This window comes from Lissotriton helveticus, chromosome 3_1 (assembly GCF_964261635.1).
Source record: "Lissotriton helveticus chromosome 3_1, aLisHel1.1, whole genome shotgun sequence".
NCBI classification, from domain to species: domain Eukaryota; kingdom Metazoa; phylum Chordata; class Amphibia; order Caudata; family Salamandridae; genus Lissotriton; species Lissotriton helveticus.
In genome coordinates, this window is record NC_136061.1 from 768,985,985 (window position 1) to 769,007,214 (window position 21,230).

At 45.9% G+C, this 21,230-nt stretch overlaps 1 protein-coding gene across 3 annotated transcripts in view; it reads left to right on the forward strand.

The window, feature by feature from the left end:
* Positions 1–21,230, forward strand: part of DENND2B (DENN domain containing 2B) — a 1,120,876-nt gene that overhangs the window by 855,260 nt on the left and 244,386 nt on the right. For all 3 annotated transcript variants that reach the window (XM_078680987.1, XM_078680986.1, XM_078680988.1), the window contains 2 exons: positions 4,681–4,790; positions 5,774–5,843. In XM_078680987.1, the coding sequence (XP_078537113.1) occupies positions 4,681–4,790; positions 5,774–5,843 (180 nt within the window). The remainder of the gene's footprint in view (positions 1–4,680; positions 4,791–5,773; positions 5,844–21,230) is intronic.

Sequence of the window (21,230 nt, forward strand, 5' to 3'; positions counted from 1 at the left end):
GGGGTTGCAGAATGAAGTGGTGTAGAGTGTTGCAGAGTAGGGAATAGTGGCGCAGTGCAGTGATGTAAAAGAAGTTGGTATAGAGTGCAGTGGCGTAGAGTGCATCGGTTTTAAGTAAAATGCATTGGTGTAGAGTGCAGAGTAGAGTGCAATGGTTCAGAGTAGACTGCAGTGGCGCAGAGCAGAATGGAGTGGCCTAGAGTACAGTGGCATAGAGTTTAGAGGCATAGGGAAGATTGTTCCAGAGTAGAATGGAGTGATGCATGGTAGAGTACAGTATAGATTAGAGTGGCTTAGAGTGGATTTGCATAGAGAGCACTTGTACAGAGTCGAGTGGTACAGAGTAAAGTGCATTGCCGTAGAGTGCAGTGTTGCAGCGTAGAGTGGCGTGAATGGAGTGGAAGAGTGTAGAGTGCAGTTGTGATAGAGTAGTGTGGGGTAGAGTACATTGGCATAGATAAAGTGGTGTAGAGTAGAGAGGTCTAGAGTAAAGATGAGCAGAGTAGAGTGCAGGGACGCAGAGTGGATTGGAGTGGCTTAGTTTGGAATGACATAGAGTGGAATATACAGGGTGTGGTAGCACACTTACATTACAGACAACATATGTTCAATTGAGATCACCATTACATTTGCATAGACATAGAGTTTTACTTATAAACATATAATCAATCAATCAATCAATCAATCACAGCATTTATATAGCGCACTACTCACCCAAAAGGGTCTCAAGGCGCTGGGGAGGGGGGGTCCGCTACTGCTCGAACAGCCAGGTCTTGAGTTGCTTCCTGAAGGCGAGGTGGTCCTGGGTCAGGCGGAGGTGGGTCGGGAGGGAGTTCCATGTCTTGGCGGCGAGGTAGGAGAAGGACCGACCTCCTGTGGTGGCTCTTCGGATGCGGGGGACGGCGGCGAGGGCGTGGCCGGTCGATCGAAGCTGGCGTTTGGGAGCGTAGAAGTTGAGGCGGCTGTTGAGGTATCCCGGGCCTTGGTTGTGTAGGGCTTTGTGTGCGTGGGTGAGGAGTCGGAAGGTGATTCTCTTGTTGACCGGGAGCCAGTGCAGGTCTCTCAGGTGTCCGGAGATGTGGCTGCGACGGGGGATGTCCAGGATGAGACGTGCTGAGGCGTTCTGGATCCGCTGAAGTCTCTTCTGGAGCTTGGCGGTGGTTCCGGCGTAGAGGGAGTTGCCGTAGTCCAGACGGCTGGTGACGAGGGCCTGGGTGACCGTCTTCCTGGTCTCGGTGGGGATCCACCGGAAGATCTTACGTAGCATGCGCAGGATGTTGAAGCACGACGAGGAGACGGCGGTGACTTGTCTGGTCATGGAGAGGGAGGAGTCCAGGATGAAGCCCAGGTTGCGTGCGTGGTCTGTCGGTTTGGGTGCGCTGCCCAGGGCGGGGGGCCACCAGGAGTCGTCCCAGGCGGAGGGTAAGGATCCCAGGATTAGGACTTCCGTTTTGTCCGAGTTCAGTTTCAGGCGGCTGTTCTTCATCCATTCGGCTACCTCTTTCATCCCTTCGTGTAGGTTGTCTTTGGCGGTGGCGGGGTCGTTGGTGAGGGAGAGGATCAGCTGGGTGTCGTCGGCGTAGGAGATGATGTTGAGGTTGTGCTGGCGTGCGATGTCTGCGAGGGGGCCCATGTAGACGTTGAAGAGGGTTGGACTGAGCGAGGAGCCTTGAGGGATGCCGCAGATGACTTCGGTGGCTTCCGATCTGACCGGAGGGAGGCGGACTCTCTGTGTTCTTCCGGCGAGGAAGGAGATGATCCACTCCAGTGCCTTCTCCTGGACTCCGACGTTGCTGAGGCGCTGTACTAGTGTATGGTGGCAGACAGTGTCGAAGGCCGCGGAGAGGTCTAGGAGGATGAGGGCCGCTGTTTCTCCGTTGTCGAGCAGGGCACGGATGTCATCGGTGGCTGCGATCAGGGCGGTCTCGGTGCTGTGGTTAGCCCGGAAGCCAGACTGCGAGGGGTCGAGGGATCCGTTCGTCTCGAGGAAGGCGGCAGCTGCTTGTTGACGGTCTTCTCGATGACTTTTGCAGGAAACGGGAGCAGCGAGATGGGGCGGTAGTTCTTGAGGTCGGTGGGGTCGGCTGATGGCTTCTTGAGTAGGGCGCTGAGTTCGGCGTGCATCCAGCTCTCCGGGAAGGTAGCGGTGTCGAAGGAGGCGTTGATGATGTCCCGCAGGTGGGGTGCGATGACAGCGTCGGCCTTGTTGAAGACGTGGTGAGGGCAGGGGTCGGTCGGAGATCCGAAGTGGATGGAGTTCATCGTGCGGATGGTGTCTTCGGTGTTGATCGGAGTCCAGGCGCGGAGGGTGGTGGTGGGGGGCGGTGGTTCGGTCGTGGCGTGCGTCGGTTGAGTGCTGAAGCTGTTGTGTATGTCCGCGATCTTGTTGTGGAAATAGGAGGCGAGGGAGTTGCAGAGGTCTTGCGAAGGGGTGATGTCGTTGTTTCCGGCGTTGGGGTTGGAGAGCTCTTTGACGATGTTGAAGAGTTCCTTGCTGTTGTGTGCGTTGTTGTCCAGTCGTTCCTTGAATGCGGTTTTCTTGGTGGCGCGGATGAGTTGGTGGTGCTTTCGGGTGGCGAGCTTGAGGGCAGCCATGTTGTCCGGAGTTGGGTCTCTGCGCCAGGTTCTCTCGAGGGCTCGGCAGTTCTTCTTGGAGCTCTTGAGTTCGTCGGTGAACCATGGGGCTTTCTTGCTGCCGGGTCTGCTAGGCGGGGTCCTCAGGGGGGCGAGGTTGTCAGCGCAGTCGCTGATCCACTTCGTGAGGTTGGTGGCCGCTTGGCTGGGGTTAGTTGCTCTGGTGGGTGGGTTCTTGCTCAGGGACGTCGCGAGCTGGTCGGCTGTGATCTTGTTCCAGCTTCTGCGTGCAACCTGTTGTTGGTGGTGGTGGATCGTGGTCCTTCTGAAGCTGAAGTGGACGCAGCTGTGGTCCGTCCAGTGGAGTCCGGTGGCGTGGCTGAAGGCGATGTCCTTGCTGGATGAGAAGACGGGGTCAAGTGTGTGTCCGGCGTAGTGGGTGGGGGTGTTGACCAGCTGCTTGAGTCCGACGTTGGCGAGGTTGTCCAGCAGGGTGGTGGTGTTGCGGTCGTTGTTGTTCTCCAGGTGGAAGTTGAGGTCCCCGAGGAGGATGTAGTCAGCGGAGGGGAGGGCGTGCGGGCTAATGAAGTCGGCGATGTCTTCGCTGAATTGTGTGCGTTGTCCCGGGGGTCTGTAGATGAGGGTTCCTCTGAGGGTGGTCTTGGGGTTGATGTGGACCTGGAAGTGCAAGTGTTCGGCGGTAGTCAGGGTGTCTTCGGTGTTGGTCGTGATGCGGATGGTGTTCCTGTGGATGATGGCGATGCCTCCTCCGGTCTGGTTGATGCGGTCCCTTCGGATGATCTTGTAGCCGTCTGGGATGGCGATGGCGATGTCGGGTGCAGAGGAGGCATTCATCCAGGTTTCCGTGAGGAAGGCGACGTCTGGTGAGGTGGTGTCGAGCAGGTTCCAGAGCTCGACGGCGTGTCTGTGGACGGAGCGGGTGTTGAGCAGGATGCACTTCAGGTGGCTGCTGTTGTTGCTCGTCTTGGTCTTGGTGGGTGCGGGTGTAGTGCAGGTCCGGATGCAGGTGAACTTGCAGGAGCGGCAGCTGAAGGGTCCGTGGGTGCGTCTCGGGGTGGCTCGGTGGCATCCCGGGAATCGCACAAACGATAATGTGTGGAAATGTCATCACATAGTGTATTTTTTGTGTTTTTTGTTTTGCTCATTTTAAAATATTTGTTTTTATCGCCCTTCAGAATTACCCAAAAGCGTGCTTCATTTGGGCTTTTCTAATTCTGAAATATCTGCACACTTCATTTATAGACATTTCAATTTTGTTGTGTGCTAACATTGGACAGCTTTCCTCAAGCACCTCCCCCCCCCCCATAGCCAGAAGATTGTCACTAAATTTTCTCACTTTGAAGTCAGAGAAAAAAAAAATCCCAAGCCCCCTGGAAGACGCAGGCTGACATTTGACCTCTGTCTTTGAATAGATAAGAACCAGATTTTAATGTATTTTTACAGAAATCGAGCACTGATGGACCAACACAGTAAATAGGTTTTGGGCAAGGGAAGGAGCGAACTCGAGCTGGTGAGCCAGCAAATAGAAAGCAAGCAAATGTGAGTTACAAACCACAAAGCCAATGATAAACAACGGGTAGAATGCACACCTAGGCCAGTTTTCCGAATGTCCCAAAAATGTTATTCGCAAACCAGACATCTGCGCTGTCTAGTAGGCTTCTACCTAAAAAACTGGGAATCCAACGCATGCGCACTAGTATGCATAGTTTCCATTGCGCTAGTTGTGGACACTATAGCTAGCTCATCACGCTGAGGTACAGGACGTAAACCCACCTAAAAGCCGCATCTTTTAGTAAAGATATGGTTTTCTAGAAATCTGACGTAAAACCGTTGCGCGCTCATGCAGACCCGTTAACTCTGCATGCGTTGACAAATGACGGGAAATGACTGCATGTGCGGTAAAGTACACATGAGGGCATATGGGACTTCTGCCATCACCATATACTTTCAGCACCAAATTATTACTGGCACTTACAACGCTGTCTTTGCTGGTAGTAAAGCACCTTCCGGACGAAGGCTATTCATGCTGTAGAAGTTGACATTAAATCCCATGATTTTACATGTTTGTGTCCTCCCTCCCCACAGCTGGAAAGGCCAACCAAGCAGGTGCGTGAAGCCGAGGAGCGCCTGAAAGCCATCCCCCAGTTCTGCTTTCCTGATGCCAAGGACTGGATGCCCGTGTCTGAATACACCAGGTAATAATTATTGCTGCTTTTCAAAGCTTGTGGTTTTGGAAAATGAACCTTTAATTGCTTGGCACAGGCCTTTTGACAAAATAAAAGATAGATTTTAGACAGCAGTGCAGGCTTGCACAGATGTATTCAATTATTTCTAATGCAGGCCTATTTTTTTTTTTCCTGGAATATTTGTGGCAGCGGTTGTGTTCCACAGTGAAATCATCTCGATGGAAATGATCTTGGGGTTATCCACAGTGCCAAATCCACTTAGGGACACCATCTCCTCTGAAAAGAGGGCAGACTTCCACGCATTTTCGCTCAGTTGAAAGCCTAAAAGGCAAACATTTCTGTTTTCCGCAAAGAAGGCCAAATATATTTGTTTCTGAATCTCAGTAACAGTTGCTACAGCAATTCCTCCTGTGTTCATAGGACAAAATCATGGAAGCAAGCAGCCAAACAAAGCTGCTTAGACTCACAACAGTTGATTCATAAGTAATTGTGTAAATCTGTAGTGCACAAAATTGATCCATTCCAACTGTTAAGTTCCTTGTTCTATTCATTTGGTCTGTCTGCTGTCCTGCCAGGCCCCTCAAGGAATACGAAAGAGCATGTTATGAAGGCCAGCATTCTATGCACATTAGATAAGAGTGTTAAAATAGAACAGGCATGCTGAAAGAGAGGCATGCACATGCGAGGGAAGCTCCATTTTTTTCTACTGCATGGATCCTTCAGGAGGCCCTCAACTAGCCTGTGCTTATGAATTATTCCAGATACTGCAGATTTAATTCAAATGCGTATTATGGCACGTGTCCGACATTTTATGATTTTTCAGATAATACAGAATTTTTAAGTCAGGATGGGGTTGATTATCAAGGGTAATGAAAAAATGCTAATATGTTTAATTTCTAATTTTGATTGAAGATCTCTCCCTATTCAAGTTAGCGTAATATCTGTTTCTGCGGTGGTCACGCTAACATTTTCCTGAACACTTTTCATTTCAGTGAGACGTTCTCTTTCATGCTGACTGGCGAAGATGGCAGCCGGAGGTTTGGCTACTGCAGGAGATTACTGGTACGTAAATGCATTGGGACTCCAAGATGTCAACAGTGGCAGATAGGCGAGCAGGTGTCCGTGTACACTGTGTGCAGTATTCGTTTCACAGGTCAATGATGATGAATATTTTGGATTTCTTATTTTAAAGTTGGCTACTAGAAAGTGAGTACTTTTGTGGTGCCCACTTTGAATGGAAACACTTCCAGTTGGAAGTGTAATCAGCCTGTGCATGGTGACATCACGAACACCTCTGAAAAATCTGCCTCAGAATCCAACAAAGGTGTCCACGAACTGCCTGTCAATGTTGTACACTGCTTTCTGGAAATGATAGGGCAGTTTGAAGAGGAGACTGCAGCCAAAAGGGGTACCTTTATGTCATCGTGAGGTTTTTTTTGCAGATGCAAACACCCCTCAGACACTGTCTCTGAGTAAATGTTTACAATTATTGACTTGGGTCAGTCTTGAAGTCAGTACGGTCAAACCCGTGCAAAACCTTTTAGCCATTCAATCTTTATATGCATTTTCTTGTAAATATATTGTGCAGTTATTTAACAGTTTGGATGGGGGGGTGAGTTTCGATTTCACAAAGAATAGGAGAAATGTTCTTATTTTTGAAGTCACAGGCCCCTATAAGTGAGAAGAAACCATTTTCTCAAAGTTTATCTTTATGATTTAGGTTGATGACGTTCATATGGGGGTCTAATGTTATAGCTTGATTTAATTAATAAACCTACATTTAATTTATGTATCGAGTTGGAGGGGATGTTTCGGTCAGTTGTATGTAGATACACTGATAGCAATATTGGTGCTTCGCAGTTGTTCGCTTTAGAAAAACGATTATTGAACATGATTGCAGAATTTCTTGGAACATGGATTTCAAGTGGGTTTCTGAATTGGTAGGTGTGGTGTCCTCTGTAAATCACATAGCCTGTACATTTCTAAGTTGTGGTCTTTGTGTTGTCAAGAAATTATTTTCCAATGGGTTTTCTTACATCTCAGCACTGTAAGCATGTTTGAACTTCTTTCATCTAACAGTGTGTGGAGTCCGTCTTTGGCAAACTACGTGTGTTTATTTTTGCATGTGTAGATATTGCTTTGTTATGTTTCAAGCCGAGTTGACCATTTTCTTATACATTTTCACAAGCTTGTATAACTATTCGGAGGGGCTCGTAATTCCTGGCAATAACGTTTAGTTCTCTGCACAGTGCCAATATTGTGCCATAAGAAACCTCTTCAGAAATTTAAAGCTGGGAGAATTTCAGCCAGAAATCTTGGCTAGTGAAAAAGGTGTCTCGGCATATGTAGGCCACTCTGAAAGGCTGTGCCAGCAGAATAAGGTACATCATAAACCTTGATCTAGGAAAACAGTGCCACTTCGGAATACTGTGACCGAAGGTCTGTGTGCACAGTGATATCGGGAAAGGCTACATTTGTGCAGAATGTACACAAAACAGGTGGTTTGTATAACCACTCATTCAGTAGACTTATTCTTATAATTTGGAGAGAGGAACCTGTTTTCAGGCACCATTAGCTGAACTCCTCACATGATTGCGAGTGTTGATACCACTTGGTACATATTCTATACTCTAGTCATGTGGAGTACAGACAGTTATGACATTGTTTGTATATTGCTAATTTAAGTTGGCCCTGAAGTTTAAATCAGGCAAAAATGCTTCTGTGTAAGTAGTGCCACTTCTCCAATTGAGTTTTTGACAGGCCGAGATCGAGGCTCTTTTGTGTGACCTTTAACCAACTAAGAATATTGGATTGCATTGTGAGGGCCATACTGCATGGGGGTTGGATACCTCTAAGCTATGTAGAAGTGAATAGAGATTTGCCTGATTGCATGAATGCCACACCTGAATCATGTAATCACTAGCATTGTTGTTGATTGGAAACAATTATTGAGCAGGAATTGGCAAATCTGAAACAATGGCTGAAACTAAAGCCTCTCTTCCTTGCGCCTTTATTCTGGGTGTTTATATATGGTTCTATTTCTGGAGCCTATGCTGAGTCTAATGGCTATGTTTCTAGTGACCTCAAAAAGTCAGTGAACTCCACTTTGCCTGTGGAGGTGCAGAGTGCAGTAACTATTGGGAGGGTTGGTGCAGGGACACTCACCATGCCTGCATATTTGTACCCTAGGGTCTACTGAATAGTTTCTCCTCTGTAATACCAGACCTGTCATCATCTTCCATGATACAATATTGTAGGCAATTTATGGTTATCTATACTGGAAAGCCTCCTACCTTATAATCCCATTGAAAAGATGAGCTTCTTTCTGTCCATTAGGTAATGAGAAAACGTATTTGGGGTCAATTAACCTTGAGAAAAATGAGCAAGATGCCCTGCCTTGTTTTGCCTCTCACCAAATGAGTTAGGTGTTCAAGGAGCACTTTGGACACTAAGGCTGTTGGGGGGCTGGTGGGGTTGGAGGTCTTGCACAGTAACTAGTCGCTTCCGACGATAGACTCTTTATGTCACTGCACTGGCATGGGTCTTTCTAGGGTCAGTTCATCACGGGTAGATATTGGCCTATGAGGACAACTTGAAAGTTCAGGCGTGGACATGGCATTCTCCAGTGATGTCCTGCATAATAGTGAAGCAAAGGATGACTGGGAAAGCCCTAAACTTGTTCTGGGGGGGAGAACAGCGCATGATGTGGTCGTAGAGGTGAAGGTAAGTCGCTTGGAACAAAGCTTCTCTGGTCTCCAACAGCAACTTATTTTCTTTTGTACTGAGAAAATAGTGTGTTTGATGGTAAGTTGCTTATAGCCATGCTAAAGAAATAAAAACACAAAAGTTAACTAAGCAGTGTACCTGTTAACCTCTCAGTACATACCACTGTAGATTTATTTGGACAACTCTAGCTTACGTATATCAAGGTTGCGGGTTACATGCCTAATCTGCAGTGATATATTTTCGAGCTTTTTCCTTAATTTACAGATAACTTCTTGATACTGCAGTTAATCTAGAAGTACAATCAGTAGTCATGCAGGGCTGTAAAAAAGTATGGAGTGTATTCTAAGTTGTTTTGTTCAAACACATTGTTAAAATTACCCTCGGACCTGTAAATTGCTGCCAGTGTCAGAAAGGCTTATTTAAAAATTGATGGAAACCAAATCTAATCAAAGCACATTCCTGAAATTTACAGTAGTGCAAACATAAAGATTAGGAATCTCTAATCCTTAGCTTGCTAGATGAAATTGAAGAAATATTTACTTGTTTCAATCAGGTCCCTGAGCAAAAACAAATCTGCAGTCATAGTGAATCAGTTCATGTTTAATGGTATAAAGAACATCACTTCATTTCTGCATTTATCATTTTTGATATGCGCTCGATCAGTTATTTATGTCAGTATTCAATTCAACAATACATCTCACAATCATCACAGAAGCCCTTATTATCCATTTTTCCTGTACCATGACCATGCCCCACTTCCTCGTCCCCATGAATAAATTTTTTGCCCCATTTCCCATTTACATGCTTGCAGTTATAACTTGGCCCCGTATTGCCTCAATGTTTATTTTTTTTAACTGTATTTAATTCGTTGGTATTGACATACATTCACGATCATTGGGTACATAGCACTGGAATTACACACCTGACATTGTAGACGTACATAACATCATATATCGTGAGTTCAAAGACACATTGCATTTTGCAGGGCACACAATTAGGTGTTGGTTGGTGAAGTGGGAGCTGAGTCTTGTTGGCACATATAGCTAAGGAATGGGTCCCAAATGTCTCATGGCTGAGACCTCGGGGGCATCAACTCCCAACAATTTGATAACTGTTCGTGACAATAGACAATATCTTGTATCCAGTCTTTCAGTTTAGGCTCCAGGGTACCGCCCCAGCACATCGCAATCCTTCGTTTGGCGAGAAGTAGTAGCAATGCAGCAAGTCTGCGAGAGGTTTTTAGTATCTCTGCCACATGTCCCAGCAGGCCAACTAGCGGGGAGGACGGCAACTGTAGCTGTGTGATTTCCCCTAGTGCCCGGTAGACTACCATCCAATATGACGCAACCGCCGGACAGTGCCAGACAAGATGAAGAAAATTTGCTGTGTCAGCGTGACATCATGTGCAGTTTGAGTCCGGAGACAGGCCCATCTTGTACAACAGCACTGGGGTGCGACAGGTGCAATGTAGAAAGTTAAAGTGAATGAAACGCAACCAGTAGTTCGGGGAGAGAAGTTCGAGTTGGCTACAGCAGAATGATCACTGCACGTCTGTGAGTGGAGAGGCAAGATCTTCCTCCCAGGCTATCCGGGCAGGCAGTTGTGTTGCAGGTGGGATGTTTTGCATGTTTCGGTAGAGTGCCGTGATGAGTTTCCACGGGAAAGTGGCCATGTAGGTGTACTCTAATGCAGTGAGGGTCGCAGGTGGCGCTGGAAATGTTGGGAAAAACCCATGGCAGGTTGCTCGCATTTGATAATAAAGAAATGTGTCTAGTGGCATGTTAGGTGCCATCGGCGGTTCGCAAAAGTGGTCACCTGTGAAGAGATCAGCAAAGGTGTGCATGTCAAGCTTGACCGCCGGGTGCAGGCACCTCGGTCCTGCAGAGGAGGCAGCAGGGGATGTTTCGTCAATGGGACCGAGGGGGTGAAGAACTGGGATTTCAAGTACCCAGCGGCGCCAGGGACACGCCCGAAGTCCTCTGGGTTCTCTTGCCTTGGTATACAGAGACACGGAATACTTCTAGGTGGCGTCAGAGATCAAATTTATTAGCTGCAGCTAGTAGCAGAAATCCCAGCAATACAACACGGTGTACAACTCAAGAAACTGCTCAATTTTCATAGAGGAAGACATCATTATTTATACACAATTTGCTTCATTACAAATGTACACCCACTGCGACAAATTCTGACCAATAGTATACATTTTACATACATCATCACATTCCAAAAAGCTCACTTTACATTGTTCCAAACCCACAGGTTAATTATTAGGACTATCCCAAATTCGATCTTTGCAAGCCGGACAAAACCCATAATTAAAAGCATTCCCCATGAAATGAAAAGTCGTAAGAAAAGAAACAATTTAGATGCTGAGTGAGATAAGACATGTGCAAGGAAACTAAAAGTTAACGATCTCCTGAACATTGATTGCCAATTTCAGACAACGATCAGCTAGTGAAACTGGTTTTGCAAAAGGTCGGTTTCAGGTGAAAAGGTCAGTCTCTCTGCAGTTCATTCCGAGTCAGAAAAACCCAAGTTAATATATGCACGAACTCAGAAGGCCAGGCCACTTGTTCATTGGGCCTACTTCACAGGCCTATGTGAGGGCAAGACTAAAATGGAGTCACGAACAAAATGGAGTCAGGTTTGAGAATTACAGAACCTCAGACCCTCCATATGCCATTATGTAGGCAATGACCTAAACTCACATCAATCTGAACCCAGGTCTATATCTATTCTCATCTGGTCATCCGGTCATCAAGGTGTTGCTGTAACATCATCTTATTATCCTTCGCTTCTCTCTGGACTGGTCTTCTCACACAGATTGTAGCACAAAGACCACAAATGGCGGGACCACACTGGATGCATAAGCAACACGAGAAAAGGATCGCTAAAGCCATACCAAGAAACATCAGAATCTTCCATCCCCATTTGGACAGCAGTTCCCAAAACCATCCCATCAACGACCAGTTCACTTCGTCTACATGTATAGACTCAGCAAACTTATGTAACCTCAAGATGGCTTGGTACACTGTCGGGGCGTTATCTGGTATGAAAACGCAGCAACTAGACCCGATCAATTTACATACTCCACCTCTATCTGCAAGTATAATATCTAAAGCAAAGCGGTTCTGTAATGTCATAAGGCGATCCGCTTGAAGCTCGGCTGTAATATTGCTAAGGGCACCTGCAGTCTCATTTATAGTGGCCTCGACCACTCTGTAAGCTGACAAATATTCCTATCATTAGCCATAGGACCCCAAAAGGGCAGGAAACCCTTAAAGAAGTCTCCAACTTCTTGTCCTGCAGTATCTTTCCCATCGATAACACCTCTACCATATCTTGTCTTATGGTAATTGAAAGCAGCTGTGTATGTAGGGGGAAGCAAAAACGCCACATAACATGTGCCTGAAAAGTCGGAAGGCAACCATGTATATGCTCTATCATAACAAACAAAATACGTGCCTTTGGCTGGCACGAACGGTGGAGATTCTGGGACGTATAGACATAGGTGTGAACACACACACTCCTACCAAACTGAGCTCTCGAATTCTGACCATTGCCTTGCAGACAAAGATGACCTCGGTGGGGTACGATCCAAATCGGGGGAGACCTTTTTCGTCTCTCCTTCTCAATCAAACTAATGCTATATTCAGTCTTGTTCCAACCAATATATGCTCGTACCTCATCTTTAGGGATAGCATTATATGCATCAATATCTCTGACCATATCTACTATTCCCTGTATCAAGGCATTATTATTCGCACTATCTTTGATGGAACGTATAGGAGATGCTTCATTCGCATAAATAAACATAGTCTGTAAAGCCCACACAGACCCATTAAAAGAAAAAGGCAAAACCAAATATGGCATTCCATTATCAGTCGTATGCGGCATAAGACCACACACCCAACAATTCGTGGTATTTACAACTAGCTGATGCTGATGTAACATCTGTATAAACGAATTGTTCACAAATTCTAATCTTCGTGTCTGTTCATGTTCAGGCAACGTATGAAACTCATGTGGGGAAACAGTAGGAAAAGAAAGAGTAGGTTGGGAGGTAGATGCAAACGTCTGTTGTGTGACATAGAAAACCCAACCCACACAAGCTATCGTAATATTCAAAAGCATTAGAAAACACATTATTAAAAAACATTTGCTACAACCCAATATACACATTCGGAATCTAGAATCCACTTTCCTAACACTCTGGTCAGACTCAGAAAACTCCATCCTCTAACGTGCTGCTCACGGTCGTTACCTTCTTCACTTAAGTGTGCGCCAAGATCGTACTAACGATCCTGGACCACGGACCTTGTGTCACTGCGCGGTTCCCCCCTTAAGAACTTCCTACCGTGACCCTGCAGCGGAGTCCGGATGGTGACTCGAAAAAGAAAAAAAGTAAAAAAAAGTTTCCTGATCTGACAAGGTTTGAATTCACTATCTAAAAAAATTCCAGATTCATATTTTTATTTGTCCATATGTACAGTCTTTCTCGGTCTGAAATCGTAGCGATCTTTATCAGGCACAGTCTGATCCTTAAAGAGGAGTTCCGGATTGGTGGTATCAATCTTCAGATGAGGAGGCACAGCAGCTTGCAGAACATCATCATCCTCGCGTTCTGACCGAGTCCATGTCAAATGAGCATCGCTAAAAGGAATGAATCTAGGGACTCGCTCACATTCGGAATCAGCTATACCATCCCTCACCCACTGATCATACGGTAAAGGCAAAGGAACTTTTTTGCAATGGGTGGCATGCACCCAGTTCTTTTTGCCAGCTACTCTAACAGCAGTTCTAGTGACCTGAAGAACTAAGTAGGGACCAGTCCATCTCGGTTCCAAATTCTTGGTGCGCTGGAAACTCTTGACGAGAACATAATGTCCAGGTTCGATGGAGTGGCCTGGATCTGTAGTAGCTGTCTGTAAACTGTCATAGACCTGTTGGTGGAGAACACGTAATTTAGCAGTCAAGTCATGTAAGTAATCCACCAACATAGGGTACTCAAGGTCACTATATTTTTTAGGACGAGGCACACCCCAAACATTCGCTGGACGACCAAAAACTATTTCGTATGGGCTAAGTCCCACACGAGAATGCACTGTCGTCCTTGTTGACAAAAGAGCCAACGGCAAGGCATCCGGCCATGTAAGACCAGTGCTCGCTTGTACCTTAGCTAATTTCAGCTTCAAGGTACCATTGTAACATTCAACAAGTCCAGCAGACTGGGGGTGATTCGCTGCGTGGAACTTCTGATTGATACCCAATCCCGCACACACTTTCTTCATGACTCGGCCCACAAATTCACTCCCATTGTCCGACCATACATTTCTCGGCAAACCAAATCTGGGGAAATACTCTTTGAGCAAAACCTTGGCTGTAGACAAGGCAGTATTATCCTTCAGGGGGTAAGCCTCTATCCATCTGGAAAAGGCGCAAACAACCACAAGGACATACTTCAGGTTGTTGCATCTCTCCATGTGAATGTAATATAGCTGTATCACTTCAAATGGATACGTCAGAGGAGCAAAATGACCAGCTGGAGTTGGAGTTCCCTCTCCAGGATTATACTTCAGACAAATCATGCAATGCTTCACAACATTCTTAGCACATTTCGGAATTCCAGCATTCTGCCATACTGGAGCCAACAACTTACATATTCCCTTCGAACTGATATGAGCCATTCCATGAGCCAACGTAACCACTGGGAGCACATACGCATCTGACAACAACCATCGCTGGTGTTCTGACAACTCAACCCAACAACCTGTCGAATCCAACATACCCGTACTCTCTCCCCACGTACTCACTTCTTTCTCCATAGCTTCAGCCTGAATCATCTTCACACTTTCCAATGTGTCTTCACACATTCCACCAGCCATAACCCATCTTGCAGGGCCTGCAACATACATACGGCTCATCATGTCTTTCGCCGTTTCCTTCGCAACTTCATCCGCAAACGCATTCCCTCGACCTACATCATCCACAACTTTCTTATGCGCACTACACTTCACAATTGCAATCTGCTTTGGGAGAGTAAGAGATTCCAAAAGTTCATTCACTAACTGCCCATGCTGAATCTTTGTACCATGGGAAGTCAGGAATCCTCTCTCTCTCTCCACAAACGTCCAAAACTATGGGCAACACCAAACGCATACTGGCTATCAGTATAAACATTCACTCGCTTCCCTTCTGACAACACACATGCTCTTGTCAACGCTATCAACTCTGCTGCTTGAGCTGAATTCTGTATCACACGTGCAGTTTCAACAACCGTATGTAAAGTCGTGACAGCATATGCTGCAGTCGTTTCACCATTCGGAAGCTTGAAACACGAACCATCTACCCATAAGGTACCATCGACATTCTCCAGAGGAGTATCTTTTAGGTCAATCCTAGCTTTCGTTTCTTCCTCTGTACGAAGAAAACAATCATGCTGTTCTTGAGCATCCGTCTCTGTAGAGATCGGCAACAACGTAGCTGGATTCAACACATTACATCTTTTGATGTGAACATGGCTAGCCAAAAGAGTCAACTCATAACCTGACAGACGTGCACTAGTAAGGTGCTGTGTCTTGGTCCTGTTCAATAAGGTATCCACTGCATGTGGGACCATCACAATCAACGTATTATCCAATACCAAACCAGCAGACTGTCGGATAGAAACAGCCGCTGCCGCTGTAGCTCTCAAACAACTCGGCAACGCCTTAGCAACTGGGTCTAACGTAGCTGAAAAATACGCACATGGACACTGCTTGTCTCCGAACTGTTGAGTCAACACTGACAATGCACAACCTTCTCTCTCGTGAACATACAACGTGAAAGGTTTACTGTAGTCCGGAGTACCCAATACCGGAGCCAAACACAATGCATCACGTAATCCAGAAAAACTTTTCTGACACTCATCAAACCAAGGGAGAGGATGCGGAGTATCTTTAAGAGTCAGCGCCAACAGAGGTTTCGCTAACAGGGAAAAATTAGGGATCCATTGTCTACAATACGAGGTGATACCTAAGAAAGCACGCACTTCTCTCTGTGTGGATGGTACACTCATTTGCGCAATCGTTTGAATTCGTTCTGGGGTCAACCTTCTTCCCTCCTTCGACAAGAGATGACCTAAGTAGGTTACTTCTTGCTTGGCGACAATATTGCAACTTTGAAGGTGACACTTTATGATGAAGGTCAGACAAATACCGCAACAGAGAAAGAGTAGCCTCTTTACAAATCTTTTCGTCATCAGCGGCAACCAACAGATCATCAACGTACTGGATAAGAGTAGCACCAGTAGGCAACACAAAGCTATCAAGCTGAGTTTTCAATGCCTGACTATAGATGGAGGGACTTTCACAATAACCTTGGGGAGCTCTCTTAAAGCGGAAGCTTCGACCTCCTAAAGAGAAGCCGAAAATATATCTACTCTCCTCAGCAATCGGAATGCTAAAGAAATCATTCTTATTTATTTATTTATTTATTTTAAGGTTTTATAGAACGCGAACATGACCCGTGAGGGTATCAGAGCGCTTTACAGATACAGTAGAATAATACAGGGACATATCACACGATAAACGATGAAAACTAGGTACAAAGGAGGGCTTACAGAGAGTCAAGGGATGAAGGTGGGACAGGGTAGCAGAGGGTACTGTACCTGGGGGATGTGAGAAGCTATACAACAAGGATAAGTAAAGTACAATGAATATAATACAAATAATACAAAAAGTCAAATACAGTGGTGTGCAATGGCGCAGGATAGGGCAACATTCTCTCAGGTGGCTGACGGAATGAGTTTAGCCAAGGAATTTACCCATGAGAAAGGACTTGGCCTCGTTTTTGAAGCGAGCAAAGGAAGGGATTTTTCTAATGTCAGGAGGGAGGGAGTTCCATATTCTTGGTGCAGCTCCAGTGAAAGCCCTATTGTAGGTTGTTCTTTTCCTAAAGCGTGCAGGCCGGAGTAGGAGGGCCTTGGTCGATCTTGAGTGTCTGTTTCCACCAGATAGCACAAGCTTCTGAGCAAGATACGCAGGGGATTTAGAGTGAAGGGCCTTGTGCGTGATGCATGCCAGCTTGAAGTGGATCCTCGCCTCGAAGGGGAGCCAGTTTAACGCTTTCAAGTGAGGAGTGATGTGATCGAATTTTTTTCTTCAAGTCGATAACAGAAAACCAGGCTGCCGAAGCAGGAATCAGAGTCAACAAAGCAGTGATATCAGGGACAACAGGAAACTGTGGCACCACAATCTTGTTTACCTCTCGAAGGTCGATCACAAACCGGTACACAGGTGGCTGAAAAGCATCAGTACGCTTAAGGACAGGCAAAACAGGACTGTTACACACATTACCTCTCGTTTCTTCAATTACACCCTTCTCAATCAAATCATAAATGATCGCCAAAAGAGCTCTCTCGCCATCACTTGAGATTTTATATTGGGAAATACGAGGTAGTCTAGCATTCGACTTAAGGTTAACAACATAAGGTGGAATCTGCAAAAGACCAACATCATTAGGACCTGTAGCCCAAAGTGTATCAGGAAGAGAATGCAATTCCAGTGGAAGACAATATTTAGACAAATACATTGGAGAAATCACTTTCTTACCTAGGGTAAGATGTACTCCCGAAGGAGAACAATGTATGTCACATACAATCTTTTCAGCAAGTCCAAACCCAACAGATTCTCATTACAACCAGTCGTCAAAATAAGAGGAGCTTCCAATTTACAAGGGCCAATAGAAAGGGGCAAAGGATTAGAAATCGGGTTACAAACTGGGGCGCCTGAAAATCCTACGGAAACATTGGTCAAGCCAGACAAAGGTGCGCCAGGAAGTTTAGAGTGCATAATAGAACTCTATGTCGCACCAGTATCCAAAAGAAAAGGTTCTGTCACACCTGATGTAATCACTTCAACATAAAGTCCACTCTGGTCTACTGGAACTGACACTACTCCCTCTCTTTGCCCATGGCTGTCTTAACTATCATTATAACCAGCACTCTCACTCTCGACATAATAATCATCAACATAGTACTGTGCAGACTGACCACTCGGAACATTCTGTCTGTCAAAATAATTCGCAGAGTTCTGAAGGGAAGAGGAACGCTCATTCTGGGGTAACACACCACGTCCCCTACCCCTAGGAGCTTGCTGGAAACCACCACGACCTCTCTGACTAGATACGCCATTCGCACGCTGTAACAAAGCCGGGCAACTATTCTTGAAATGACCTTCCTCTCTGCAATAAGCACACTGATTAGGACCAGGAAAGAATCGCGGAGCATACGGCTCAGGCTTCTGTAACAATCTCTGGAACTGTGGGGGTTGCTGAAACTGAGGCTGATTGTGACGAGGCGGATAAGCTTGCTGCAAAAGAACTTTCGTCTTTAAATCTTTAGTTTTCTTCTCTGCTTTATCCTTCTCATCTTTATCTCTATTCTCATAATATTGTGCAGTAGCCAATATCTGGTCCGAAGAATAAACAGCCCATGAACTCTCAGAGTCTTTTAACTAATTACAAAGTTCGGGAAGCAAGTTAAAAACAAATTTGTCCACGAACAACCTTTGACCACCTTCCGTACTCATGTCCTGACCACTATGATCGATAAACGTCTCCTCAAACCTAGTGAAGAAATCAGACACACTCTCATCTTTCTTTTGTTTGCATGCTGCTAACTTGTCCCAAAAGCAGGCATCATAGTTTTCATTAGATTAATAATCCTACCAGGTAATTCTGGAACTAAAGGCTCAGGTTTGGCACCTCCTACCTGCCGACCATCTGCAGCAACAATATTAGCCCATGTATCTCCTAATTCTGCCGCACGATTCTCATGACGAATCTTCGCCCACAAAGGTTGAGGAACTACATTACCCATTAACATGTCTATGTCCGCTAAATTCATAATACACGCTTCAACTGTCTGAGACAACTCCTTGTAATAACGGGCAGGATTCTTACGGGGGTCAGGTAAGGTCTGCTTAAGAGCCAAGACCTCTGCTCGCTTCCAAGGAACATGTACCCACACTCGCTGAAAATGGGCCGGTGCGGCCACAATACCCAAAACGGCATCAGCCTGAACTGCGTCTCTCCATACAGGGGGAACCTCTCTCATAGGATACTGCTTCACTTCCCTCCTAACAGATGGATCAGGTTCATACAATGGCTGAGGTGGTAACCTAGACCTGAAGGCAAGTATCGTCTCTACAGCATCTGTAACATCAGATTCCACTATCGCCCCTGTAGCAAACTCTGACTGAACATCAAGCACTTCCTGTGGAATCGGACCCAACTCATTATTTTCCCATTCCTGACGGAGAAAAGTACACATTACATCAAAACCATACCTTTGCTTAGGCGGCTCCCACTGAAAGAAAACATCCATAACTGCTTGTAAATCGTACCTAGAAGCATTTAAAACCCATCTACGAGCCAATAGATCCAACACTGTCCGCTCCTCGGAACCAGGAAGCTGACTACGACTCTGCTTTCGTTCTGAAAAGGGGGCCTTATTCAGTGACCCAAAAAGTGGAGACAAAAGACTAGCAACAGTCTCAGTCATACGTTTTCGAGCAGAAGGAGAAGAAGCAGACATAAGAACAGGAGACAAAGTAGTCTGAGGAGTAGGAGTCATAGGAACAGAAGTAAGAGAAGACGGAGACAAGGCAGTGTAAGGCAAAGGAGTTTGAGGCAAAGCTGGTAGCAAAGCTTGCGACCCTAGAGTGGGTTGCGCAGTAGGAGACAAAACCATCTGTGGAGCACCGGGTGGCTGAACAACAGCAGGAAGTTGAACAACAAAGGGTGGAAAAACCGGGGGTAATGGAGGTGCAGTAGCACCCTGCACATAAGGGGGTGGCAATCTCAGTAAATGAGACATCAAAGGATCTTTTTCAAGATCTTCAGTCGCTTTTGGAAGGGAAGGTGACAAGGCCGGATAACATTTATCGATGGCCATGCAACGCTGTCTATCTAAAACTTCACACACTCGATCTTCCTCATCTATCTTAAACTGCCTAGCAGCTTGTAGTACTGACATATTCCTATCTTTCCTATCTCTCTTTGCTTGCTTAATTTCTCGCTGTTTGGCTTCCTTACGCCAAAGGCAGAAAGAGTCAAACATTGCCGGCCGGGCTTTCTTCCTAAATAGCCTAACTTCTAGATTGTCTAAAATCTCTGTTTCAAAACTACCATGTGGGGGCCATTGTAAAACACCATCTTTTTTCGTGTAGCGGACCCATACTTCGTTATAAGTAATAGGGCCCACTCCGTGTTTAGAATAGAGCTCATAAGTCGGAGTTCCAACCGGAGGTAACGGACACGAATCCTCCTATCGGGAATCCCTGTTACAACCACAAACAAACCAATTACCAAATTTACCAAGACCAGGCATCTTGCTCACTAGTCTGGTTTTAAACTTCAAAGGGAATCAAAAAATTATACACTCGTAAATATACAAGCCCTTCGGCTTTGGGTACTGCAGCAACCAAATCAAAACCAAGAAACTAAACAAAGTCGCGGGAGCGACCCACTTATACTTAACCAAATATCTGTCACGCCACCAGAAGACCGTCTATCGTCTCGCTTTACAAATATCAATCGGAGGGTCCAAGACAAGGCGACAGTCAGGGCAGCAGTCCTTCGTAGCCTTTGGAAAGCTGGAAGCCTCGCAGAAAAGACCTCCGGTCCACGTCGACATGCAGGGGTCGATGAAGTGGGGGCCCTCCTCCAGAGTTTCCTCACGTGGCTCCTCGCAATCTTCAGGCTTGGACCAGTACCACTGAAGTCGCCCCACGTTGGCCGCGCCAACTGAAGAACTGGGATTTCAAGTACCTAGCTGCGCCAGGGACACGCCCGAAGTCCTCTGGGTTCCCTTGCCTTGGGATACAGAGACACGGAATACTTGTAGGTGGTGTCAGAGATCAAATTTATTAGCTGCAGCTAGTAGCAGAAATCCCAGCAATACAACACGGTGTACAACTCAAGAAACTGCTCAATTTTCATAGAGCAAGACATCATTATTTATACACAATTTGCTTCATTACAAATGTACACCCATTGCGACAAATTCTGACCAATAGTATACATTTTACATACATCATCACATTCCAAAAAGCTCACTTTACATCGTTCCAACCCACAGGTTAATTATTAGGACTATCCCAAATTCGATCTTTGCAAGCCGGACAAAACCCATAATTAAAAGCATTCCCCATGAAATGAAAAGTCTTAAGAAAAGAAACAATTTAGATGCTGAGTGAGATAAGACATGTGCAAGGAAACTAAAAGTTAACGATCTCCTGAACATTGATTGCCAATTTCATACAACGATCAGCTAGTGAAACTGGTTTTGCAAAAGGTCGGTTTCAGGTGAAAAGGTCAGTCTCTCTGCAGTTCATTCAGAGTCAGAAAAACCCAAGTTAATATATGCACGAACTCAGAAGGCCAGGCCACTTGTTCAATGGGCCTACTTCACAGGCCTACGTGAGGGCAAGACTAAAATGGAGTCACGAACAAAATGGAGTCAGGTTTGAGAATTACAGAACCTCAGGGGCATATAAGAGAGGAACGCCTGTGCGTCGCGTCAGCCCAATCCATGCCCCCCGCAGACACTGTGGAGTGTCAATTTCAGCAACAGGCCTTTTGTAGGGGGTGAAAAGGGCTGTGGACAGATGCCATGGCGATACCGCATCAATGTCCCCTGCAACATGTGGCTGAAATGGTGTGGGAAGTGTCCAGTAGTGT